The 27,623-nt window shown below is 50.1% G+C and overlaps 1 protein-coding gene across 3 annotated transcripts in view; it reads right to left on the minus strand.

Annotated features, from left to right (window-relative positions):
- Positions 1-27,623, minus strand: part of ANO2 (anoctamin 2) — a 383,296-nt gene that overhangs the window by 344,247 nt on the left and 11,426 nt on the right. For 2 of the 3 annotated variants that reach the window (XM_074006133.1, XM_074006134.1), the window contains exons 1-3: positions 21,229-21,550; positions 19,052-19,236; positions 17,488-17,814 (exon numbers count right to left, since the gene is read on the minus strand). In XM_074006133.1, coding sequence (XP_073862234.1) covers positions 17,488-17,754 — 267 coding nt within the window. In that variant the 5' untranslated portion in view covers positions 17,755-17,814; positions 19,052-19,236; positions 21,229-21,550. Of the gene's footprint in view, positions 1-17,487; positions 17,815-19,051; positions 19,237-21,228; positions 21,551-27,623 lie in introns of those variants that run through there. The other variant, XM_045364578.2, reaches the window with a different exon arrangement.

Consider the following 27,623-nt stretch of genomic DNA (forward strand, 5'->3'; position numbering starts at 1 on the left):
TATGCAGCTTATGGAAGCTGGAGTGAAGAAGGGGGGACTCCCATCTGGGACCATGGTCTTTGAAAAAGGAAAGAGCCAATATGATGTGATTTCCAGAACCTGCACCACCTGCTGGTGCCCAATACACCGCCATTCACCTAAGGCTTTGATCCCTGAGAAAAATGCAGCTGCCACAAAGCAGGGTTACACTAAAGGTCTGAATGAGCAGGATTGGAAGGAGGGAGAGTGATGGGAAAACCACACGGAAGGGGAGCCACAGAAGAGGAAGGCTGAGTGTGCCCAGGGCAGACGCCTCCCAGGCCCACCATCACCTCTCCTGATGCCTGTAGCAGGAATGAGCAGCACGCACACCTGTGGGTTTGTCCCAGTACTGCTCCCGGGGGGGGAGCTGATACTCCACACCGTCCCATCCTCCCTGCCACAGCCCCAGGTGGCTCCTGGCACCACACGGCCCCGACACGCCACAGCACCTGATGCTCCTTCCCGATCTTCAAATTTTGCAGTGTCATCCTCTAGCCTTGCTCCCCATGGGAAGCCTTGCTACCTCTCACCCCTGCCTGCTGGCTCCAGACCCATACACCTGTCTCAGGGGCCGTCCTGAGCAGACTGATTCTCACCATGAACACAGCCCATGGGTAATTAAAAGGTATCAGCAGGGATCCAGCTCTTCCCAACCCACAACCTCCCACCTAGGCTGAGAGGAGGGAAGACGGGGTCAGCAGAACAAAGGGAACAGGAAACAAAATGATATAACAGAGTCTGTAATCCCAGCACTTTGGGAGGCTGAGGCGGGCGGATCACAAGGTCAGGAGATCGAGACCACGGTGAAACCCCGTCTCTACTAAAAATACAAAAAATCAGCCGGGCGCGGTGGCGGGCGCCTGTAGTCCCAGCTACTCAGGAGGCTGAGGCAGGAGAATGGCGTGAACCCGGGAGGTGGAGCTTGCAGTGAGCGGAGATCGCGCCACTGCACTCCAGCCTGGGTACAGAGCAAGACTACGTTTCAAAAAAAAAAAAAAAAAAAGATAAGCAGAGGATACTCTCAAGTTCAGAGGTGTTCTCCTCCCCTGAACTTTCTTAAGTGGCTGACAATCCAAATGGTGGGAGCTAGGACTCCCCTTTCCCCATGCCAAACTCAGACGACAGGAACCTCATCCCTGGAGAGGGAGGACGTGGCAGTGACTGACAGCTCAGGCTCTCAGGGTCTGAATCCCTCACTGGCAGCAAGAGTTCCCGGGGGCTGAGGCTGGGGGATGACGCTGAAAGAACTGAAGGGAGCACCAGGTGCTGTGGCATGTCAGGGCCGTGTGGCGCCCGGGGCCACCTGGGGCTCTGGCAAGGAGGATGGTGTGGAATGTCAGCTCCCCCACCCCCCTGGGGGCCAGTGCTGGGATGACCCTGATCAAGTTATGTAACTTTGATTTTCTTCTCTGCAAACTAGGGGCAGTGGTAGTGTATGCTTCATGGAGTAGTTTTAAAGATTAAATGAGTTACTTTATGTTCCTAGCACGGTAGAAGCATCTGTTATTACTAATAACTTCAAAAGCAGAAATACAGTGATCAGAGAGGGAGGGGCCCAAGACTCATGAGGCCCCAGCGGCAGGAAAGAGAGAACAGGTACTCCTGGCAACACTAAATAGGAAATTCCTGATGACTGGAAAAGTAAGATCCCACCACCAGAGAAGACTTCAGGACAAGGAGACAGTTCCTGACATACTGTCCCCAGGAAATCGTGTCTGCGTCTTTTTTCTGAAGAGCCCATGACAAATCCAAGTCCATGACAACAGTAATCATTATGACCTTGGAATCTGCCCAATGGCACAGAGCCAGAGAGGGTTGAAAGAAAGAAGACAAGGCAAGAACTAGAGAAGGAAGGGTGGAAAGATAGAAAAAAATCTGCTAACACCCCAGGGCTAAACCTCTTTCCCCAACAGGTCACCAAATCCCCAAAACATTGGACCAGAGGGCGGCCTGTTCAGGGACTCGGGTTTACCCCACAGGTCTCCTCTCTCTCACCTTCTCTCCCCCATCCCTTCCTCCCACCCCGGCTTTTAGCTCTGCTCTCTTTGGGCGTCTCCTCAGGGTGGGTGGCTCTGAGCAGGCTGCAGATTGCTGTGGTGCTTTCTTCCCAGACTGAGGAAGGAGATGGGAGAACCAAAGGCAACACTGCTATTGGATGAGAAGCAGGAATTGGAGAAGGTGTCAGTGCGGGAAAAGGATAGGAGCTGATGCACAGAGATCCCAGGCTGCTATACATGGGACAGGGCTAGGAGAAGCCACCAAGAGTTTCCTCTCCAGTTGGCCTTCCCTGTCAACTCCAGCTCCTGGGCACCTCTGGTCCCTGGAGCAACTGTACAATGTATTATCTTTGATAGCTGTTTTGCTTTGAATCATTCAACAAACAGCACTAAAGGCTATTATATTATCAATGTGTCACACACTGTTAAAAAAAAAAAAAAAAAAAATGAGGCTATCCATGGCGACTCACACCTGTAATCCCAGTACTTTGGGAGAAAGGAGGATCACTTGAGGCCAGCAGTTCAAGAGCAGCCTGGTCAAGAACATAGCAAGACCCCATCTCTATGTTTCAAAAATAAAATAAAGGCCGGGCGCAGTGGCTCACGCCTGTAATCCCAGCACTTTGGGAGGCCAAGGCAGGCAGATCACGAGGTCAAGATTTTGAGGCCATCCTGGCCAACATGGTGAACAGTCTCTACTAAAAATACAAAAATTAGCCAGGTGTGGTGATGCATGCCTGTAATCCCAGCTACTCGGGAGGCTGAGGCAGGAGAATCACTTGAACCCGGGAGGCAGAGGTTGCAGTGAGCCAAGATCGTGCCACTGCACTCCAGCCTGATGACAGAGCGAGACTCTGTCTCAAAATGAATAAACAAATAAATATAAAATAAATAAAATAGAAATAAAAATAAATTAGAAAGCCACAGTCTATGTTCTAAAAGTCTTCAATCCATCCAGGGACAAGCGTAGTTCCAGAGGATGTACTAGGCACTTTGGTAATATTGCCCGAGTACAGAACGAGGGGCATTAGATGATGGATGGATGCAACATAGCATCAAATAACATTTTTAAATAACAAGAAAGTCCCTTTTCAATTATCCTGCAAAAATAAAGTATCCGTTTGTTACCAATATGTCTTTAACCTCTCTGATGCTAGCTAAGCTTCCTTCTCAACAAAGAGTAAGCAGGTCCCAGTCTCGGACCTCCTGCAGTCAACAGTATCCAGCTAGAAATGAATGATATCGTTTTGTTCCTGTTGTGCCTATTTTTATAATTATTGTCTATCTGTTGGCCAGTGATATTGGTTCTCCATTTCTGATAATGACAGAATATTTCCCTTTAAAATAAATTTAAGTTTCAAAAGTGAGCCAATTGAACAAAAACATTCAGCAAATAATAGTCCGGATAGTAAATGGCTATGCCTAAAACTGTGACTCTAGTAAGTCATGGTATTCAAACTCATAATCATGGTATTCAAATAACTGGAATTTGTGAAATCTTTTACTCGGGGAGCCCAGAAAAGAGGCAATTGGCATATATGCCTTGAATTGTTAACTCTCTGTTCATGAATTTTGTAATTTCCTAACTAGACAGTAAACTCCCTGCACCTTCTCCCTTTGGGGATATCTCATCATTCATCAGGCAGTTTCATTCATTCAGAAAATAAGATGGAAATTCAACTCAGCTTATAAAGTAGGCAAAAAAAAAAAAAAAAAAAAGGAAAATTGAAGCACAAAGGTAGACAGGGTGGGAGAGCCAACTTTGGCTTATTTTACGACACATTACAATTCATGAAGTATTTTGCCCATGAACGGTGTGGGATACAGATCCCAGATAAGAAAACAGACCCAGCATGGCTAAGAACCTTGCACGAAGACACACATCCGTGAACCTGGCCCTTCGCTTTCCACCCCCTAAGTTATTCTTGCTACATCATGCTGCTGGGGAGCCCAGTGGGGAAGGCAGCTCCCACACATACCACCGATGCTCTCAGCCTTCAGCAGGCAGAGCTGGGATGCCAGACCCTGCTCACAGGCGTGGCCTGAGTTGGTCTGAATGCAACCTCCCCAGCTCCACAATGCATCGTGAGAGCAGTACATAGCAACACACACAAACTCGTAACCACGCACGGGCCGCGTGTGTAGGGAGACAGCAGCAAACCCACACCAGCTCCGAGGACCCTGGGGCTTCCACTCTGAAGCCTTTGGGGGTTCCCATGTCTGAACAGAACAACAGAACAGCACACCCAACAAATTCCACTCCTTCTGCTTCCTGTTCTGAAAAGGTACTAAGAATCACAGGTCCTCTCTGAGGCCTAAGAAGCCTTCACCCTCCAATGGCCTGTGGATGAGCTAAGTGCAAGTTCCCTGGGCCGGAAGAGCCCAGAAAAAAAGGGATAAACAACATTGGCTGAAATATCCACAGTCAAACAGACCCCAGCCCATAACACCTGAGAATAATCAATTCCTGAGTGGAAACTCAACAAGGCAGTAATATGAATACCAGCAGTCACCCTATCCAAGCCGAGAGTCCGACTGCCCAGGGAGCTGGGCTGGGCAGAGAGTCCAACTGCTGGCCACAGTGGAGTGGTTTGCAGCAGCCGAGACTCCCAACCCAGTGATGCTCAAGGAATGGTAAACACTTTCTGGGAGACATCAGAATGGACCCAGGGTCCCCTAGGAGCCATTAGGCCATAAATGTCCATTCCCATGAATCATCATGGAACTCTCTGACTTTAGCTAAGCTCCTGGGCAAGCCAAGAGAGATAAGAGAACGTGAGGCCTCCTAAGGGCATGCCCCGCTCAGCTGACAGTGACACAGCTAACAGCCCCAACAGCTGTTCTTCCTTCCTTTTGCTTCCATTGTAACTTTCGCTTTGTTTTCCCTTACAATTGTGTGCACAGAACAGGGAAGGCTGGGAATAAGTGGGACGCACCATTGCTCATATTGGTGCCTGGATGTAAACGGCAGCATTATCTCCTCTGGAGAATGGCCTTCACTCCACACAGATTCATGAGTCCACTCAGAACAAGAGTCGTCGGCCTTTTGAGCAGAATGCATCATTATGTGCTGTAGGTCGACAGAATAGCAGAGCAGGAAGGGGCCTTGGAGACTGGTGGGAGCTAGGAGAACACCAACAGCTCATGATGCTGTTTGCAAGATCCTTTACAAAGGTCCTTAACGTACCAACGTGCTTAATTCCACCATTAAAACTAGGAACAATTCTGTAGAAAAACCCTCAACCCAAACTAAGCCTAGAAATTAAACATGATTGGCCAATTCCACATGCTCTCATTAATATTCTTTCACTTCTCACCCACTCCTTTTGCCCTCAGCAAGTACTTACTGGCAGGCAAGGAGTAACAGCTTCCAAAGGTTTCACAAAAAGATCTGTTAGAACAACTGTAAATTGAGAAAACTATCTTTATTCATGTTACTTTTTAGTAAATTGCAAAAACATTATCAATGTTTTTATTTTGGTATAGACTGCCTCAGTCCAAGTCATGGGAAGACGGCACTGTCAGATACACAGCTGGAGAATCCCTGATTTCACACCCAACCTTCTCTTTTTCCAGAACAGAAGTCGAGATCCAGAAAGAAGCCAGTTGGCAGCAGACAAGGTCCTAGAACCCAGGTCTTCCAGTGCTCAGCTCCCTTCTTGGGTTCAGGCACACCACGGACTAAATGACACGCTTCCAAAGCGCAGTTAGCCATGCACATGGAGCAGCAGCCGCACGCAGGAGCCCAGCATCATCCCGTGCTCCACGAGTGCACCTGCAGCAGGACTCCAGGAGCCCTCTCCGGCCAATGCGTCCCCAGAGAGCAGGTGGCGGCCGTTCCCATTTGATCTCCCTTCATACAGCAGCCAGGCAAGACTACCACGCTCTACCTAAGGCTTCTCCTAGGCTTTAGGGAATATGTTCCAGGGTTTGTAAGCATTTGGGGGCCATGGAATGGAACCTCAGGACAGTCTGATGAAATCTATGGACCCCTCTCAGAATGTTTTTAAATGTATAAAATAATTATCCAGGGCAACAGAGAGACTAAATGTATAGAAATAGAGTTATCCAAAGAGTTAAATATAAATTTTTGATGTAGTAATAGACTTCCTTCTCTATTAACACATGAAATAATGAGACCTAGAGACGCATCTAAAAATTAACATATTCTAAGTAGAAATGACTCTAATTTGTTTTCGAGATTTGTGCAACAAATTTGATGTGATACAAATCTATGTGTTCGTTATTGTTATTGTTTTGTTGTTGTTGTTTTGTTTTGTTTTTTGAGACAGTCTCACTATGTCACCCAGGCTGGAGGGCAGTGGCACAATCTCGGCTCACTGCAATCTCCACCTCCTGGGTTCAAACAATTCTCATGCCTCAGCCTCTGGAGTAGCTGGGATTACAGGCACGTGCCACCACGTCTGGCTAATTTTTGTATTTTAGTAGAGACACAGTTTCACCATGTCAGCCAGGCCGGTCTGGAACTCCTGACCTCAGGTGATCCACCCATTAAGGCCTCCCAAAGTGCTGGGATTACAGGTGTGAGCCACTGCGCCTGGCCTCCATGTGTTATTTCTACTAGTGACAGTCACAGGAACTCATCTTAATGTAGGTTTTTGCCTATATCATTAACTGAAGTAGATACTAAATGTCAGTTAAATGTTGATGAAAATAAAGATGTAATTTTCTAGTGTTCAAGTTTGTGGATTCTAACCCTGAATTCTATCCACAAAACCCTCAAGATTCAAGAACCCCTGATACTGTCACATGGCCCCAGGAGTCATCAGATATAAGCACCCTAAGAAGCTGTCCAGGGGTAGCAGGGAGACTGTGTCTGCAGTGAAGGAGGGACACTTAAGGCTGAAGTAGCCCCAAGAACCACCCTCATCATCTGGCAAGCCCAGATATAACCACTCTGTGCATCCTCAGACCTCAAAGCCTCAAAGACTGTCTACCACGTACACCACCCACTTCAGCTAAACCTTTCAAACTTGCACAGTCCACGCCAGCAACTCAGCATCCTGAGGGCGAATTCTTCCTGGAGATCTGACAGGGGTAGGAAACACCGCTCACCCACTCCTGCGGGACCCCAGCGTCTGGGGGCAGGGAGAGGGAAGGTGATTTCACCCAGACCTTCAAAACAGTGTTAAGCCTACCCAGTCCGTCGGACCATCGGTCACTCTCCCAGGACGCTTCTCACCTCTGTTACTGCACTTTTAGACCCTATTGTGTGATTCTCCCAGGTCAGGTCTACTTCCCTTGAAAGCAGGGGCCACGTCTTATTCACCTCGGCATCCTCAGTTCCCAGCCCACCCCGGACCTAGCACCTAGTAGGTGCTCAGTAAATGTCTGCTACATTAAAAGCAGGAGAGAGGGGCCAGAGGCCGAGCCTGGCAGGTCCCTCCTGGCAGCTGCTTTACAGCTGCTGTGACTGCCCAACCAGCCCCAGACCGACAAAGGCCCTGAACTTATCAAGTGATGGATGGAGAAGGGCTTTCGCCCTCAATGTTCGTCTCAGAGCCCAAAACATCTAGCAGTGCCGCGAAGAGGGATGATTAGCAAGACAGAGACCGACTGTCCCCCAAGTCTCTCTTCACCAAATGCAGACATTGATGTGAATGACAGTAGGAAGCACAGATGATACTCAAGATATTTAACAACCAGCATAACATACGGTGAATCAGGGCAGGCACCAGCCACGAACAGCAGGTACAGTTATACCAGGAATACCAGTAGGACAGGGAGATAATAACTTTGCTAGGAGAAAGACTAACGCAAGAAAGCCAGACGCCCGTGGCTTATTTGTCTGCATAGACTCTATAATGTCAGTATTTAATCCGATTAAGGCATTAACCAGCAGTGTGACCTTGTGCCAGTCACAGGCTCTCTCTGGGCTTCAGTTCCTGCTCTAAGACGAAATTGAAAGAAATTATCTCAAGCTGTTACGACTGTAATGTCCTATGATCCCACCTTCTCACACATCACAGGTGGCACCTGGTAACAAAGAAAATCAGCAAAGCACACAGCTGGCTAAGGTGATGCACAGACCAGAAACCCTTGACAAGGACAATCGCGACGTTTGCTGAGCCATGCCATCTGGTGCTGCAGTTTGGGATATGGCATGTCAAAGCCCAGAAACCTCCTTCCAGCCCCGTCTGAGGAATCCTACAAATCTCCAGAAGCAACGTGTCAGTTGGTAAAAGACTCCAGACATAAAGGACTTGGAAAAGAGCCACACCCAGCTCCCTTCCTCCTCCTTGTAAACCCTCAGCCTGCTTTTCACTAGACCCACTGCCCAATTTTGTACAAAACCTGGACAGTGTTCATCTCCGTGGCTGGATGAGTGCCACCCCTGGGGAGTACAAGATAATAAAGAACGAGAGGAGCAGAAGCAAGACCTTGTTTCAAGGCGCAGCCCTGCTGCTCACCCGCTTGACAAGGTGCTTTACGTTTCCTAGTCAGTGAGAAAGCACACCAGCTGCTCTAACCTCCTCAGGGTTGGGGAGGTTGGGGTGGGGGGTGCTAAAAGGAGCATCAGAGGAGAATGCTGAAGGTTAATGTTCTCATTATAGAATCTTTGGAGATGGAAATAGACATGCACCTGGGTTTGGGGGTTCGGGGGCTTCCCTTGCCCCTCCCTGCTTTCCCTGTGCATCCCCACCCCAGGCTGCCTGGAGGCATCCCCTCTGAGATCAAATCCAGCCCTACTGTGCCTGCCTCTCCTCAGCTGTGTGGTCTCATAGGCAGGGACTGCAGGGTTCTTTGTTGTGTTCCTCAAAGATCCCCTGGGGTAGGAAAGAGGCAAGGGAGAAGCCCAAGGCCCCAGCCTGCTGCCTCGAGGTGGGACAAGTGGGACAGGAACACAGCCAAGGCCAGGGGGAAATCGTCGCATCTTCCCCAGTCATTAGTGTGGGCAGCAGCGGCACGACTGTTCCCTGCACTCAGGAGAGCACCACAGCGGCACCAACAAATAGTAGAGACGAGGGCATCATTAAAACCCACATTTGCATTTTCCCTGCATTTGCTACATCCTTTCCTAGGAACACACGCCCCCATCCCACTCCAGAGGAGAAAACACTCATTTTATAATGGAGTCAGTGGGGACCTGGAGATCCCCATCCCACAGAAATACACCACTCCTCGATCCAGCACCAGCAGCCTGCCCTCTGTGGATGCCCAAGGCAGAGCAATGGGGAGGGAGGCCTCCAGGGGACGCTGTCACCCTGGAAAACCAAACAGCAAGGTTTTCCTAAGGATTCTAAGCCCTAGTTTCCCCAGCAAAGCAAAACCAAAGCCAGACTTGAGAATGATAAGAGGAGAACTGCTTCAAGACAAATTTTATACAGGCAAGAGTGAGGAAGACAGCGGCGAGTCTGAGTGTTCGCCCTGTGAGGCGATGGACTGAGCTGGGTCCCAAAAAATGGTCACCCAGGGCCAGCCTGTGCTTCAGAGGCCACAGAGCAGCCTCCAGCGAGAGCAAAAAGCCCAGACTCCAGTGGGCTCAGGGCCCTGGCGTCACACGCTCCTTCTGGAAAGGGAGAACAGGTACTCCATAAATCGGTCCCGCTTTGAATAAGTAACTGCTGGCCTCTGCAGAGAATCTCCGTGAACTCTGGGGAGGGAGGAACAGAAAACTACTATAAAGTGCTTGGTTCATTCTCCCTGGGATGACAAGGATCCTAGAAGCTCTAAAGCTCAGACGGGGTGCAAATCCCAGCAGGACCCCTTAGTGGCCGTATGACCTTGGCCAAGCCAGTTGGCTTCTCTCCTCCAAGCTAATAACACCCCCTTGCAGGGTATCCATGAAGACTAAATGAGCACCAGTGAAAGCAAAACCACACATCATGAGGCTCAAAAAAGGCACTCAGAAAACTCTGTTTTCTTCCTTTAAACCATAGATTAAATCTCGCTCTAAAGACAGAATTTCTGAAAGCCACCCCCACCTCTTCCTGAAAAGGAGGTGGGAAAGTGGGATGGCAACAGAGCCCGAGAAACAGTGGCAGCTGGTTTTAAGAAAGCGAAGCCTTTGGGAGGCCGAGGCAGGCAGATCACACAGTCAGGAGTTCGAGACCAGCCTCACCAACATGGTGAAACCCTGTCTCTACTAAAAATACAAAAATTAGCTGGGCGTGGTGGCGGGCGCCTGTAATCCCAGCTACTCAGGAGGCTGAGGCAGGAGAACCACCTGAACCCGGGAGGCGGAGGTTGCAGTGAGCCGAGATTGCGCCACTGCACTCCAGCCTGGGCGACAGAGTGAGACTCCATCTCAAAAAAGAAAAAAGAAAAAGAAAACAGAAAGCGAGACAACATTCTGATTTTCTCAGTCCTCTCCACTAAATGGGTCTCATGGGAGGACACGACATCACACACCCAAGATGTCCCCCGGCCACCTTCGGCTCAGTGCTGCAAGTCAGGTTGAGATGCCAGACACCCAGGCTCTGCCAGACCTACAGGGTGAGGAGTCAGGGGTCAGAGACACCTCATGGCATAGGAGGAGGGAGTCTCCTCTCTACAGAGAAAGGATTTGGGCCATTCCTGGATTCGCAACTGATACCAAGACAGAGAGGAGAGCTCCACCTCCCGAAAGCAGTGTGGGCCCCCAGGCTTCCCTGATGGTATGCTGCCCCCTCCAAGAACAGCCCACAGACCTGCTGGAGATGCCAGGCCACACTGACTTTTTATTTATTTTTTTGAGACAGAGTCTCGCTCTGTCGCCCAGGCTGGGGTGCAGTGGCCAGATCTCAGCTCACTGCAAGCTCCGCCTCCTGGGTTTACACCATTCTCCTGCCTCAGCCTCCCGAGTAGCTGGGACTACAGGCACCCGCCACCTCGCCCGGCTAGTTTTTTGTATTTTTTAGTAGAGACGGGGTTTCACCGTGTTAGCCAGGATGGTCTCGATCTCCTGACCTCGTGATCCGTCCCTCTCGGCCTCCCAAAGTGCTGGGATTACAGGCTTGAGCCACCGCTCCCGGCCCACAATGACTTTTAAAGCCAACTTCTGCTATCAGTTCCCTGGTCCCCCAATCTCAGGAAAGCCAGCCCCTAGCAAGGGTGCACCTGGCCTTTCTGTCATGCCGTCTTCTCCGTTTCCAATGTCAGCTATCTAGCTGCCCACAAGGATAAAGTTTGGGGCCATGTCCACTAGGATTTCAGGGCCTGCAAGGCGAGAGAAGGCCTTTAACTCAAAGTCTACAAACACGTCCTCCTGGCTTCCACAGGACTGCCCTGTGCCTGGTTTTCAGACTCCTCTCTCAGGTGCCCCAGTTGACACCCGTGCACGTGAGTCTCTGCCTCTGCCCTGCTCGCTCTCTGGGTCAAAGCAGGAGGTTTCTTTAAGAGAGAGTGGGAGGAGGTGGGCCGACCAGACCTCCCGAGAGCTGTGTCAGAGCCTGTTCAGCTTACCCACTCCCAGTTCCGCCAAGACTACAGGAAACTCTCTGGACACTCGAGGCTGGGGCAGCCTCCTGAACTGCTTACATCAGCCTCCCACTCTGACGCGATGCACAGCACCACAGGTGGCCCTCATTTCTATGAACTGGAAGTGAGGGTGCAGAATCTCTGTCACCCGTAAGCATCTCCAAGGATGACTTTAAATGAAATTCTAATCAAATGGTCAAACTAAGAAAGCAAATGTCCATACTTTAAAGACATTTGATAAAATACATTGTCTTTAGAATATGAACATGGGCAATATCAATACATGGAAATATGCACAAAAAATGAAAAAGTGAAATGCCAAATGGGAGGTATGCACCAATTATCATCCTGTCAAAAGCATGCCCAGCTATCAAGGAGAGTGGGAAGTGAATTCTCTGATAGTCAAACAGAGTTCATTGGATGCAAATTCTTTTGATCCGTAAGGCTAAGCGAATCATTTTTAATGGGTCTCTGATAGGAACCCATTTGCTCTCCATTTGCCTTAAAGTTAATGCACCTGGAGCCTAAAAGCTAGCCCAACTCAGAAGGGTGGGTCAGCGGAGCCGATGGGGACACTGCACCTACGCTTCAGACCGCCACCAGGTGCAGTCAGGCAAGTCGCCCTCTCCTGCGAGGCCCCATTCCAGGCCGCTGCTCACAGCCACGGCCGAGCATCTTAACATGGTGAAAAGTCGTTCAGAACCTCACAGGCTCCAGCTGATGAATCTCCAACCACGGTTTAACACCAACATGGCATGGAGGGAGCGGGGGTATCACAGAACGCTGGCCCCAAAGGAGGCGATGATTCATTCTCCATCCTTTTTTGCAGTGGCACACAATTGGAGGCAACCTAAGTGTCATTATTACGAGGGGAGTGACTAGGTACACGGTGGTGGCTGCAAAACTGCTCATTCATAAAAATAATGGAGTCTGGCCAGGCACTGTGGCTCACCCCTCTAATCCCAGCACTTTGGGAGGCTGAGGTGGATGAATCTCTTGAGGTCAGGAGTTCAAGAACAGCCTGGGCGACATGGTGAAGCCCCCCGTCTCTACAAAAAAAATGCAAAAATTAGCTGGGCATGGTGGCACACACCAGTGGTCCCAGCTACTCAAGAGGCTGAGGCAGGAGGATCACTGGCACCTGGAAGTTGAGGCTGCAGTGAGCTGAAATCACACTGCTGCAATCTAGCCTGGGTGACAGAGTGAGACCTGGTCTCAAAAATAAATAAAAATGAAATAATGGAGTCAATGTACATGCAGAATGTGAATGGATCTGAAAAATAAAGTGCTAGAGAAAAAAGTAAAAAAAACAGAATGGGCTATAAAACAGTACCTTCTATGTAAATTAAGAATGCATACAGTTCTGAGAAACTGTCACCACCAAGAGAAGTCTAAGGACAACTCTGAATAGAAAAATCGGCCAGGCGTGGTGGCTCACGCCTGTCCAGCACCTTGGGAGGCCGAGGCAGGTGGATCACCTGAGGTCAGAAGTTCAGGACCAGCCTGGTCCACATGGTGAAACCCCATCTCTACTACATATACAAAAATTACAGGTAGTCGCCTGTAATCCCAGCTACTCGGGAGGCTGAGGCAGGGGAATTGCTTGAACCCGGGAGGCGGAGGTTGCAGAGAGCCGAGATGGCGCCATTGCACTTCAGCCTGGGGAACAAGAGCAAAAACTTCATCAAGGGAAGGGAAGGGGAGGGGAGGGGAGGGGAGGGGAGGGGAGGGGAGGGGAGGGGAGGGGAGGGGAGGGGAGGGTCACAGCAGGTTAAAAAAAAAAAAAGGCAGCAGTAAGGAAATCTGAAGAAAGTGTAAATCTTAGTTAATGATAATGTGCCAATATTAGTTCATTAATTGTAACAAATGTATCCTATTAATGTAAAGTGTTAATAATACAGGAAACTGGGAATGGGGTAGATGGAAACGCTGTACAGTCTTCCGATTTTTCTGTAAGTCTAAAACTGTTCTACACAATAAAGTCATTTTTTTTTTTAATTAAAAAACAAACACTGTATCTTTTCCAGAATGATGACGCCTTGGAATGACTGCCTTCGAGGTAGCAAGCAGAGCAGCGTCAGGGGGAGATTTAAACAGATAACCCACGAGTTCTTGTGCAGACCAGTGATAGTAATATGCCATATGGTTGAAAAGTAGGGTAAACTCAACCTTTTGCATTCGAGGTCCCAACACTGATCATAATAACCACCTTTTGGAAGACAGAGACAACACTGCCAGACAGTAGGCCACAATAAGAGGTGGAGGCTCTGATGACAGGGATGCTGGGGGAGGCTGCGCGAACTGGAGTAGCCTCATGCAAAAGTGTTGAGTGGCCTTGAAGCCATGGGTGGGGGCTGGGAGGGAGGAGTCTGGGACAGGAACAGGAACAACAGGAACAACTACCCAGGACCCCAGTCTAACACTGGTCAGTCCCAAGAGCCATCTCTGTGCCCTCCAAAGCAGGGAACATCCGACAGAAACCAGAATGAAGCATGGTGGAGAGACGGGGGCAGTCGAGATGGGCAATGGTGTTGATTGTAGCATTAAGGGTGGACAGGACCACTACATTTTAATTTCAAATCCACAGTGAATAATTTTTAGTGTATATCCCCAATATTTCATTGTACACGCTAAGAAAAAAAAAAGTATGCATTGTTGAACTGAAATTCAGATTTAACTAGGCATGCTGCATTTTTGTTTGCTAAACCTGGCAACTGTAAATAATAATAATAGCAGTAATATTCATTGTTAGTGTTCTAGGTACGTTATTTAGTTACCTTGTTTCATCTTCATAATAACCCACTGAAGAAGGTACTGTTATTATTATTCTCTTTTTTTTTTTTTTTTTTTTTGGAGACAGAGTCTTGCTCTGTCACCCAGGCTGGAGTACAGTGGTGCAATCTCGGCTCACTGCAACCTCCACCTCCAGGGTTCAAGCAATCCTCCTGCCTCAGCCTCCAGAGTAGCTGCGACTACAGGTGCGCACCACCACACCCAGCTAATTTTTGTATTTTTAGTAGAGACAGGTTTTCACCATGTTGGCCAGGCTGGTCTCAAACTCCTGACCTCAAGCAATCCACCCGCCTCACCGTCTGAGATGAATGCTGAGATTACAGATGTGAGCCACTGCACCCTGCCCTGTTATTTCCTTTTTATAGACCAGGAAGCTTTACCAAAAGGGTAAGGTAACCTGCCCAAGGTCATGAGCTAGTAAGTCAGGCCTGGAATGTGAACATATGTAATTGGCCTTAAGAGCTCACCCTCTTGAGCACTGCTTCCCAACTGAGCAGCTGAGTGAAGCCCTGGCCTCTGCTCCCTCAGACCCAACAACAGAGGTATGCACTACAGCTCCCACACTGGTAAGCTCCTGGAGCTCAGAATGCATCTTTACCATGGACACACCATGTTAGCAGATCCCAGGTGGAGCCACCAAGTGAGCTTTGGGTTTCGAAAAGTGAAATCAGCACTCCAACAGCAAGGAAGCCTAAAGCATCCCTGGGAGCACTCTCTTCCTACATGGGTGGAAAGCAGAAGAGTGTCTTCTGCCTTAAGGGTCTGGCAAAGCAGCACAGGCCGGCACCACGAGGCATGAGCCAGGCCACATGCCATTCTGCCTGGGGACCGGGGAAAGGAAAGGATGTATGACCTCTGGGGATCCCTTCCAGTTTGAGGACAGCATTGACTTGAATCTTTTTTTTTTTTTTTTTTTTTTTTTGAGGCAGAGTCTCCCTGTGTCACCCAGGCAGGAGTGCAGTGGCACGATCTCGGCTCACTGCAACCTCTGCCTCCTGGGTTCAAGCGATTCTTCTGCCTCAGCCTCCCGAGTAGCTGGGACTACAGGCAAGCACCACCATGCCCGCTGATTTCTTTGTATTTTTAAGAGAGACAGAGTTTCACCATATTGGCCAGGCTGGTCTTGATCTCTTGACCTCATGATCCTCCCACCTCGGCTCCCAGAGTGCTTGGATTACAGGCATGAGCCACCACACCCAGCCAACTTAAATCTTATAAGGCAGACTTCTGATGAAAATGACACCTCAAGCCTCAGCATGACACCTTTTAAAATCATCATGATAAGCATTTATTAAGCACCTACTATGTACCAGACGTTGTGCTGGAATTTTCATTACCCCATCTAATGATGAGGCATGTTTAAGTATAATCCAGCAAGGCATCTATTATTTTGCAGATAAGGGACCTGAGGCTCAGGGAGGTCACTCATATACTCAGCTGACACTTATTAAGCACCTATATGTGCCAGAGTCTGTCCTAGGTGCTGGGGATGTGCAGCGAACCAAACAAGATCTCTGCCTTTATGGAGCTAATGGGAGCACAGATAAAAAAACAAACAAACAAACAAAAGCCCATCATTGTTATTCCAGGTAGCAATGCTAAGTGTGATGAAGAAAAGTAAGGCAGGATTGAGGGACAGAGAGGGACGAGGTGGAGGTATTTTGGCTAGGATGGTCAGGGAAGATACCTGGAAGAAGACGACATTTGAGCAGGGACCTGAAGAGAGGGAATGTGATGCACAGGTCTGAGATAGAGTGCCCAAAGCAGAGAGGGCAATAGCACAAAGACCTGACAGGTCAAGGTGACCAGCCCACACCCAAGATGAGGCCCATGACCTGGAGAAGGGTAGGGAAGGTGGGAAGGGTAAGAATGAGTTTGGGGGAGATGGCAAGGGAAGGTCATTTTTTCTTTTCTTTTTTTTTTATTTTTTTGAGACAGAGTCTCGCTCTGTTGCCCAGGCTGGAGTGCGGTGGCACGATCTCAGCTCACTGCAAGCTCTGCCTCCCAGGTTCACGCCATTCTCCTACCTCAGCCTCCTGAGTAGCTGGGAATACAAGCACCTGCCATCATGCCCGGCTAATTTTTTGTATTTTTAGTAGAGATAGGGTTTCACCATGTTAGCCAGAATGGTCTCGATCTCCTGACCTCGTGATCCACCCGCCTCGGCCTCCCAAAGTGCTGGGATTACAGGCGTGAGCCACCGCGCCTGGCAAGGGAAGGTCATTTTTAAAGGATCAGTGTGGGATGGATGGATGGATGGATGGATGGATGGATGGATGGATGGATGGATGCATGGGTGGGTGGACAGATGGATGGATGCATGGGTGGGTGGACAGATGGATGGATGAATGGATGGATGGGTGGATATGTGTATGAATGGATTTCCATAGATGCCCTTGCACTGACAGCAGGTGTGAGTATCCGTAGCTTATAGGTTGAAAAAATACATCCAATGTCCCAACTGAGTTTCCAAATATATCTCAAATCAGCTCCCTCAGGGGTCCCAGACAAGCTCATTCCTTAGTGAAGGAGATTGATATAGAGGAATTTTATTCCAAAATTCAACAAGGAAACTAGGTCTTCTTCCCAAGGAAACCATATGGAGAAGGCCACCAGATGTGGCCTGAGAATGTCAAGAAGAAATTTCTTGCCTTTAATGTCTAACTAGGCCAACTCCCAACTCCCACAGAACAGAATGGCACACCACCATCACCCCACCACTACTACCTGGAATCCCCCAGGCAGGACCACTAGCAATATAAGACTGTTTCTAAAGTCCTTGGGCAAGAAAATCTGGTTTCTCCAGGCCCAGCACGGTGGTTCATGCCTGTAATCCCAGCACTTTGGGAGGCCGAGGCAGGCAGATCACGAGGTCAGGAGATCAAGACCATCCTAACATGGTGAAACCTCATCTCTACTTAAAAAAAACACACAAAAAATTAGCCGGGTGCGGTGGCGGGCACCTGTAGTCCCAGCTACTCGGGAGGCTAAAGTAGGAGAATAGCAGGAACCCAGGAGGCGGAGCTTACAGTGAGCTGAGACGGGGCCAATGCACACCAGCCTGGGTGACAGAGTGAGACTCTATCTCAAAAAAAAAATTTAAAAGAAGAAAGAAAGAAAATCTGGTTTCTCCAGCAGAAAAAAAAAGTCCACCTGCCGAATAAAGCCGAGGCTCTCTGTCAGGTGCACTCTCACTAGGAGCCTGGTTCTGCGGTGCCACTCCATCTACAAGTCCCCGGCCACCCGCATGACTCACCTCCAAGTCCTTCTCAAGCTCCAGTCCAGCCTCCATCAGATTGTGCTCAAATTCCTCCCGCTGCTCCTTCCTCTCCTCCTCCAGGGCATCGAGCGGCCCCAGCTCAATGTCACCTGGGCCCCCAGCATGAGGCTCCTTGCCTGTCTCCCCATTGGAGACGATAGCCAGCGAGTGGCCAGGGAAGCCTTGGGCCAGGTGCATCCCACGTTTCCGGTAGTGGTAGGCGAGCACATAGTCGACCTTCCTCTGATTGTCATGGAAGTGCATGCGGCTAAGACGGGCTTCCAAGGACACAGGCTCATTGGCATCCAGATAGTTGTTGATGACCTGGCCAGAGAAAGGAGAGGCAGGGCAAGGTCTGGTGAGTAAGGGCTGAGAGCAGAGGAGGCTGATCTATGCTCTGGGCTCAGGGAAATGGACTCAGAAGCAAGCCCCTCAGGCCCAGAGGCCCCCAGTGCCTCCAGTAAAAGGACCAAATGGCCTAAGTTAATCTGTCATGCCAGCTTGCAAAGCCCTCCACCCACCTGTTGACAGTCTGGGCACTGGTGCCTTCACACATGCTCCAGCATCCATGCACACACACACACTCACACACAGACTGTACCTGCAGCAGCAAACCCCTCACAACCGCACCTCCTGCCTCCACACAGAGCCACACGCCCACGCCTGCACACACACATGCAAGCACCTGCAAATGCACACACAGCCACCTCTACCCTTGTCTCCCTGCACCAGCACGCCTGCACCATACAGGTGAAGGGGCCTGTGTACACATGTATCTACCCGAGTGCGCTCTAACACACACACCCCCTTCCACAGGCACCATGGCCCACACACACTCACCTCTTTGCAGATCTGCACCACTGCCTGCAAATACTCTACATATTTAAACACAGAATACTCACAGGCAGGTTCTCTGGATCCATTGGAACAAAGACCAATTTCTAGTCACCTGGCCTGCCCCCTACCCTCCCACCCACGGGAATTCACCAGGCACTATTCACAGCCCCACATCCTCCTCTCCCGCCACTGGTGAGGACCCTGTCAAAGACAGCAGCAGGGAACTGACTTCTGCTCTCTTCCACGCCAGAGGTGGGGAGGTGGAAAGAGGAGGAGGAGAGAGAACACGGTGAAGCAGGGGAGGGACCGGCCTCTCCCCGTGGGTGTTTCCCTGTTTATTACTGGTTTGAAACTCAGCTGCCTCTGCAGCCACCTGAGAGGTCACCTGGGCAACCAGATGAAGCTCCAGGCACAAGGGAGAGACTCAGAGCCACCATAGCAGAGAAGGCTCAGGCTTGCAGGAGGGGACCCAGGGGGTCTACAGACCAATTGGTGGCATCAGCTGGCCTCCCGTGCCTTCTCCTTTCCCGACCCTCCTCTGACCAGAACAGGGCACTGGGAAAGTGTGCCTGACTTGGAGACAGAAGAGAAAAGGCCCTACCCAGGCCTCTCTCTTTCACTCACACACGTGCTCCCAACTGGAGGATGCCCTGGTCCAGAGGCTCCTTGGGGGCCTCAAGCAGGGCCGGCCTCTCCCCCGACCCCACCCCTGCCCAGTACTCACAGAGCTGCTGCGGGCACTCTCTCCGCCACAGGGCTGGCCAGGATCTCGGCTGGAACTGCCCTGCAGACCTGGGGCCCGGGGACCTGGCGTCTGGAGATACTGCTGTCCGTGTTTGGGGCCCTGGCCCCCTCTGGTCCCTGCCTGAGGGCTCAGCCGGCGTGGGGAGCCAGGGAGCAGGGGAATATCTGTGAGAGGGAAAGACAAGGGATGCAAAACAGCCTCAGATAAAGGAAATCCAAGACACTGAGGTACTGAGCGCACTCACACTAGCCCTGAGAGAATGGCCCATTTTGCTTCACAGCTGCCTCCTTGGTTAGTCCCTACAGCCCAGGTTCACGCTGGCCACAGGGAAGGGAGCATGGAGAAGGAAGTGCAGCCCCCAGAATGCATACACACACACACTCACACATACACACTCTCACACACACAATGTACACACACACACACACACTCTCTCACACATACACATACACACACATACACACTATGTACATACACACATACACATATACACTCACACACACACATATACACACTATGTGCACACACACAAATGTACACACTCACACACATACACATACACTCATACACGCTCACACACACATACATTCACACACATATACACACATACACTCACACACATATACACACATACACTCACAGCCATATACACACACACACATATACACACATACACACACATATATACACATACATACACACACACACACAGCCATATACACACACACACACACACACACAGCCTGGAGCCACCAGCAGGAGCTCCTTCGGATCAAGGTTGTCACAATCTCTCATAATCCCCAGACAAGAAAGGGGTGGCATCGAGCAAGCCGGGGGGGGGCGGGGGGGCACTGCCTGGAGAGACACCTTGAATTAATACCAAAGGCTTAGGCTTTGGGCCTCTCCTGTAGGCAGCAGCACCAGCCGGCACCCTGGCCAGCCCCCACCTCCCTCGGGGAGAGAGCAAGGACAGACCAAGAGGGCCCTCTGAACGACGGAACAAAGGACTGTCCTTCAGTGTCCTTTCCAGGCCCTCATACACCTGCTGCCTCTACCCAGGCCCCAGAGGTCTGCAGTCCCTTCTCAGCACGAATGCAGGACCGCTTCAGAAAAAATCCAGTGTCGCCCCCTTAAGGGAAAGGTCCCCAGTAGGTGATGGAATGACCGCATGTTAGAATTGGAGGGAACTGAGGATCAGATACTCCAGCTGCACTTTGCACAGACCCCACTGGAACCGGTGAGTTGCCAAGGTCTCAGGGCAGGTGAGACTCAATCTATCCTCTCCTCTGAGAAACACTTCCTAGCAAAGCAGCACGGCCAGTGCCCAGGCTGAAACCTCAGCTCTGCCACTGGCCAGCTCTATGACCTCTTTGTGCCTGTTCTCCAGCTGTAAAATGAGAATCTCACTTGCAGGATTGCTGTGAGAATGAGAACAAGAGATAAGTCCTGCAAAGCATCCAGAGTGGTGATGAGCCTGATGGCACGTGATCAAAGGCTGTGGTTAGAATCGTCAGTGTTTGCATTTTAACCTCCAAGTGAGCAGAAGTAACACCTTATGCCTCCAACTCAGTCCTAAGCACCTGCTCAGTGAATGAACGAACAAAAGGCAACTCTTCCGGTCTGCTGAAATAGAACTCCTGGCCCTTTGCCAACTTATGGAGCAGTCCCTTAGGTGCTCAGCCCTCCAACACAGTTTAAGGGGGCCTAGAATATTCGGTCCCTGCACTTGACAAACATAATCTCTTTATGAAGATAGAGCTGACATGCAGGAAACACAGTTGTGACCAGCAGAGGAACGCTTTCATCATTCCCTTCTATACTGTGGGCTCTAGTCCACACTGTGGGAGACCAGAAAGACTAAGAAGTCAAAGCCGGCTTCTGGGGTAATTGAGCCGGAGCTGGGTCCTGGAGGGTGGGTAGCTTCTGAACGGCCGGGAGGCAGGGGAGGCACTCCCTAGGGAGACAGCACAGAAGGGCAGGCGTGGGCATGCCTTGTGGGAGGAAAACGAACACTCAGGACCCCATATCACTCTGCCGAAAGGAAAATATTAAGCTGAAAGCTGAGTCAGGCAAGACGCTGCCTTTCCTTTTGTTCCTAAGCAGACAGCTGCAGATAAAAGGCTAGATAGCTCCACAGGCAGCTACTCTATACTCACCTTGTCCAAAGCGCAAGACGAATACATCATCATCAATTCCCTAACTGCTCCTTTTCTCTTGCAACACGCAGATTCCCACAGACTCCTTCTTTCCCCCGCAGCCTGCTCTTCCCCATTAAATACTGAAGCCCTCAAAATTGTCTTTGGAGAAAGACACAGACCTCTCTCCCAATCACATCCTTAATGTTGGCAAAATAAACTAAATTGGTTGAGGCCTGTCTCCGATATTTTTTGGTTTACATGTGATGGGGATCAGGCTCAGGGCTCTAAAACAGGGGCTTCCTCCCTTGTGCTCCATCTTGCCTCCTCCCACTTCCCTTGTGCCTTTCTGCATACCTGCGCCCCCAAGTGCCTGAGAACAGAACTTGGAACTGAAGGACTCTACCCCAGAGAAGACCTTGAAACCTCTAGATGAATGTTTAAAAAGCTCAAGACCACTGGATACGTCATGGGGGAAATGATAAAGATGATGTTCACTCAAGGGCCACCCTGCCCTGGCAGCTACATTCAAATTTGCACCCATGGCTCAGAGTAGCTCAGATTCAAGGGCAATACAAAGCTTTGGTCCGGCTGCTGCTGTCCAGGAACCACCATCCCCTAAAGGTGCCACCTGGAGTTTGAGGCTGACATTCAGGGCCCTCACTAGCCATCGCAGTCGCTCCCCCAGCTCGCTCGCTGACACACAGATCTGGCTGCCTGGGGACTCTGCTTCCCTTCACTCTGCCCCACAAGTGATTAGAGCACAGCACACGGTTCAGCCATCCCAGCTGTCCTAGCTCGGGAGAGGCACTCCAGGCAATAAAGACACAAGGGAGCCAGCTTCAGACGTGAGAGGAAGGCCAAGGGGAACGTGAGTGATGCCTGCCCTCAGGAAGGGTGGGGCAGGTAAGCATACACCTTGAGAACTCCCTAAGAAGCTTAGAAGAGGTGAACGAGGTCAATGGGAAGGAAAGGCCATCGTACACAGCCTGTGGAACATGTCACCCATTTGGGAAGAATCTTGCCTTCCTCCACCATTGCCTTGGCTCTCCTTCCACGCTGCCTTGAACAACAGATCCTTGGGTGACCACAGTGCCACGAGGGTGGGGGCACGGCTTACCCATGTCTGGATTGAGGAGATGGATGTTCTCAAGGCTGGGGCCTGGGCCTTTCTCCACATGCCAGCTCTCTCCCTGGGCACTCTCAATCACTCCACAGACCTTCATTGTCACCTATTGCTGACGACATCTGCAGGCACCAGGTCCACACATTCCCCTGCCTGCTCAGCGTCTACACTTGGATGTTTCCCAGCCCCTCAAAGTCAACATGTCCAAATCCAAACGTCTGATCTTCAAAACAGGATTCTTTTTCAGCATTTCCTGCTCCTGCAAATGCTCCACCAAACATTCAGTCGACATGCCGGAAATCTAGAAGCAGTCTTGATAGCCATTCTTCCTCATGACCCATATCCAATTTGATATCAATCCTATAAACTTTACCCCTGAAATATCTGCCAAACCCCTCTGTTCTTTGCCCCTCTATAGTCCCACCCTAGTGCCAGCTCTCAGTCTCCTTCACCTGGAGGACAGTGATGCCCTCCTAACAGGTCTCCCTGCTCCCTGTCCCTGTTCCCCACGAGGCAGCCAGGGGTCCTTACAAAACATCCATCTGGCCATGACACCCTCAAGAGCAGAAACTTATGGGGCTCCCATGGCTTTCCGGCTGGGAACCTGCATACTGCCCCCCCAGTCTCCACCCCCTCGCTCCTGCTGGCTCCCTGGGGTCCGCCATACAGCTCTGCTCTAGCACACCATGCTCCCCAGCCCAGCATCCTACATGCATTCTTCCCTCTGCCTGGACCATTCTTCCCTACACACTCCTCAACTAGTTGTGGGCCACCTATTTTTTTTTTTTTTTTTTTTTTTTTTTTTTTTTGAGACGGAGTCTCTCTCTGTCGCCCAGGCTGGAGTGCAGTGGCGAGATCTCTGCTTACTGCAAGCTCTGCCTCCCGGGTTCATGCCATTCTCCTGCCTCAGCCTTCAGAGTAGCTGGGACTACAGGCACCCGCCACAACGCTCAGTTTTTTTGTTTTTTTTTTTTTTTTTAGTAGAGACGGGGTTTCACTGTGTTAGCCAGGATGGTCCCGATCGCCTGACCTCGTGATCCGCCCGCTTCGGTCTCCCAAAGTGCTTGGATTACAGGCGTGAGCCACTGCGCCCAGCTGGGCCACCTACTATTTTGGTCCTTAGGGACCCAGAAAATCCAAAGCAATCCATTCTTGTTTCAAAAAGCTGCTAATCAAGGTGTAAGACCAGAATATTCAGATACTACTAGCAAAGCTAATTTCCTTCCAACCTAGACATGAGTAAGGTTCCACAAGCTGGGTGGTGCAGGATTGGGAGGAGGTGCAGGCCACAAGGACCCATGTGATGTTGTCGGAGGAAGGCCTCACCACCAGCACCCTGCCCCAAGACAAGCCCTTTCTCTGAGCTTAGTTTTTACTTCCATGATTGGGGAAAGGGGGTCATTATTATACGTTTTTCTCATAAAGTGGGTGTGATGATACAGTAAGAGAAAAGATTAACACTCCTTGGAAGTACATGAGCTATGAACAATGCACAGGATAATTATCAAACCCTACTTCCTCTGTAGGGTGAGAACAGAACTTGGAACTGAAGGACTCTACCCCAGAGAAGACCTCGAAACCTCTAGACGCACGTCTAAAAAGCTCAAGACCACTGGATACGTCACGGGGGAAATGATAGAGATGATGTTCACTCAAGGGCCACCCTGCCCTGGCAGATGGAGGTGCTGCCTCCTTCATCCGTCTCTTCTCCACTTCATTCCAGTTGCTCTGCTTCAAGTCCCTGGAATTCCCTTTCTCTCCCAGCCCACTGCCTGCTCACCATCCACTTCTTCCTGGAAGCTTCCCCAGACTAAGCAGGAGAAGCACTGGCTGTCTGTCCCCACCATTAGTACAAGTGGATTTACTCATCAGAGATGACCACACACTTTTTAATCCTTTAGGTACAGTCTTGGCTGTTTCATATCAGTAGCCTCAGGCAAGACCTCTGTCCATTCTAATTGGAGCCAACCTCACCACCTTGCAGGACTGCAGGTACCTTAGGTCACTCTACAGAGGCAGATGAAGAAGGGGCAGGATCAGAGACATTGAGAGAAAAGAACAGAGACTGAAAGATGGAGAGGCCCAATCTCAATGAAAAAATAAGTGAAGCCTGTTTTCAGAGTCTCCCTGCACCAGTCCTTCCGAAACCTCCTTCCTGAGCCTGCCCAAAGCCCCTCCTCAGCTTCTGTGCCCCGTATTCCACCCTCCCCTGTCCATCTACCATCAGGGCTTCCAACGACCGTTTCCTCATTTAACCACTGGCTCTGTTGCTAATCAGCTAATTTACACCAAAGTACAAACAGCCCATGCTGATGTCCTGTTACTGGTAAAAAGCATTTTGAAAACATTAAAGGGTTCTGCAGATGGCAGGAGCCCACATGCTGATGAGGCAGAGGTCATAGCCCGAAGGCCTCATCTCTAATGGGTTGAGGGGAAGGGGGCTGAAAGGCAGGAGTTCTGGCTGGGACCTCCAAATAATGCTACATCCCCAGACAGTCTGGCAGGAGCCTTCAAGGTCACTGCATAGGCCGAGAGCTAGAAAGGCCCTTCTGAACAGGGGAGAGGGACAGGCACAGAATGTGGAGAGCTGGTAAGAGTGAGAGAAGCTCGGGCATGTAGCTGACAGTGGAAACACCAAAGCCAAGGAGACCAGGAGACACAGGCAGGAGCAAGACAGGGCCAGATTGTGCAGACAAAAGGCAGAAAGTGAGCTCACTAGGCATGGAGCGGGGGGCAAAGTGAGTCAGCAGGGACCTAGGCAGCTTCCAGAGCCTCCAAGAGAGACCAGCAGTAGGAGTCATATCCAGTTAAGGTGTCCCGAGGGAGCTGGACTTCCAGACAGTTGGGCTTTTCCTCTGAGTTTCCCTCTTGGCATCATTACTGTCTCATTCCTAACTCTTGGTGGCTGAAGTATGAAGGGCCCTGAAATGAGGGGCCACCTCTGTCCCCAACCTCCCAAAACCACTGCTTCCAGCAAAACCAGACAGGCCCAGGGCTGCCCTGTGGGGAGACAGAGCATCTGCACTGTCTCCCAGGCTTCTGTACTAGTCTACTTTCCTTCCTCACTAGTCTGCTTTCCTTCCTCACTAGTCTACTTTCCTTCGTTACTAGTCTACCTTCTTTTCTTATTAGTCACTTTCCTACCAGTCTTCCTTCCTTACTAGTCTACCGTCTTCCCTTATCGGTCTTCCTTCCTTGTGATTACCTAGGGCTTGATAGAAGGAACCACATTTTGTTTAGCTTAAACTCCAAATGTTTTATAATGCCAGGCAAGTTAAATGGGTCTGCAGTGAATGAACAGAGATGTGGAATATTGCATATATATCATCCCCACCCCAACCTCCTAAAGAATGGTCAGTTGCTGTGCTTGGAGCCTGGCATGATGGTGTGGGTAATGGGGGCATAGGGAGAAGGCAGCAGTGGATGAGTGTTGGGAGATGAAGTGGTCCAGACAGGTAGGTGCGGACTCAATCATGAAAGACCCTGTATGTCATATACGACAATTTGGTCTTCATCCTAAAAAGAGTAGGCAGCCATGGTCCTGCGGAAGGCATGCCCTGGTAGGAGCCTCAGAGACCTGGGTGCTTTCAGATTTGAAGGCCCTCCCCCTGAACCCCTCCTCAAGTGCCCTGGTCACTTCCTTTCAGTTAGAATCAACATTTACACCCAGGTCTCATCCTGCTTACTGCATGAATTGGACCCAGGACAACAGCCAAAATTTGAAGTTCCTAGCTTAAAATTTGGGCCCAATGGTCCTGCTGATTACCCCACCCCTTGCCCCAGAAGTCCTGTGGGAAAGCACTTTCCTCAGCTTGTGTGTGCAGCCACAGTAACAAGACTGCCCTCCACTTCCCTCCACACACACACACATAAAATCCATTTGCAAATCTGCCTCTTGGGCTCTGCTTGTCTTATAGCCTTGGCCCAGAATTAGCCCTCTCTCTCCAATGCACAATCCCCCCTTTCCTGATGATGCCACCACCACAGTTTGCAGCCTTGCCTTGTTCCCCTTTGATAGAAGTAAGCTGGCCTCCCTACTACTAATCTTGCTTCTCTTCCATCCTGGGCTCACACCACAGCTACCATTACCATTTTGAAACAATCTCACCAAGTTATTCCCATTCTGTGGCTTCCTACTCTTCTTAGGATGAAGACCAAATTGTATATGACATACAGGGTCTTTCATGATCGAGTCCGCACCTACCTGTCTGGACCACTTCATCTCCCAACACTCACCCACTGCTGCCTTCCCCCTATATCCCCATTGCATACACCATCATGCCAGGCTCCAAGCACAGCAACTGACCACTCTTTGGGAGGTTGGGGTGGGGATGACACATATGCAGTGTCTCACATCTCTGTTCATTCATTGCAGACCCATTTAACTTGCCAGGCATATATATAAAACATTTGGAGTTAAAGCTAAACAAAATGTGGTTCCTTCCATCAAGCCCTAAGTAATCACAAGGAAGGAAGACCTATAAGGAAAGAAGGTAGACTAGTAAGGAAAGAAGGTAGACTAGTAAGGAAAGAAGATAGACTAGTAAGGAAGACTGGTAAGAAAGTGACTAACAAGAAAAGAAGGTAGACTAGCAAGGAAGGAAGGTAGACTAGTGAGGAAGTAAGGTAGACTAGTGAGGAAGGAAAACTAACAAGGAGATAATCTCCAGAATGGGAGGAGAGTCAACATGGAAGTATGAAGAAGGATCCATGGAAGCAGAAGCCCTCAGCTCAGACTAGAGCTGTCAGGGAGGCTCCCAGAGGACACGGTTTTTGCATGCATCTAGAAGAATTAACCAGGCATCTACCAATGGCCAAGGGAGGAAAGGAGACTCCAGGAAGAAAGGCAGTGATTGTATGATCCATTGTAATAGGCCTCGGGCCTGGCTGGTTGAGATCATGGCCCTCCTGAGAGCAAGGACTGCCAGCCTCCTCACCCTCCTTTTCTGCCTGCAGAGTCCCCAAAGAGGGCCAGCTACGTGGTGGGATTTGAGGGGCACAGAAAGGGCCCCATCTGGTGTATAGTGCACACTTCTTAACATAGCCTACAAGGCCCATGGGAAGTCTTGTCAAACTTCCCAATGTCATCTCCTGCTAGTGACTCTCCACTTGTGCACACACAGCCACACATGCACAGAAACTCCAGAGAAAATGAACTGCCTGCAGCTTCCAGAAGGTGATCTGCTTTGTTATTTGCCCTTCTGCCTCTAAACTTCTCTCCCCAACCACATGACCACCCCAAATTCCACTCTGTTAACAAAGTTCACAATTTATTATAATGTGAAAAGAT

Source organism: Macaca fascicularis, chromosome 11 (assembly GCF_037993035.2).
Source record: "Macaca fascicularis isolate 582-1 chromosome 11, T2T-MFA8v1.1".
Taxonomy (NCBI): domain Eukaryota; kingdom Metazoa; phylum Chordata; class Mammalia; order Primates; family Cercopithecidae; genus Macaca; species Macaca fascicularis.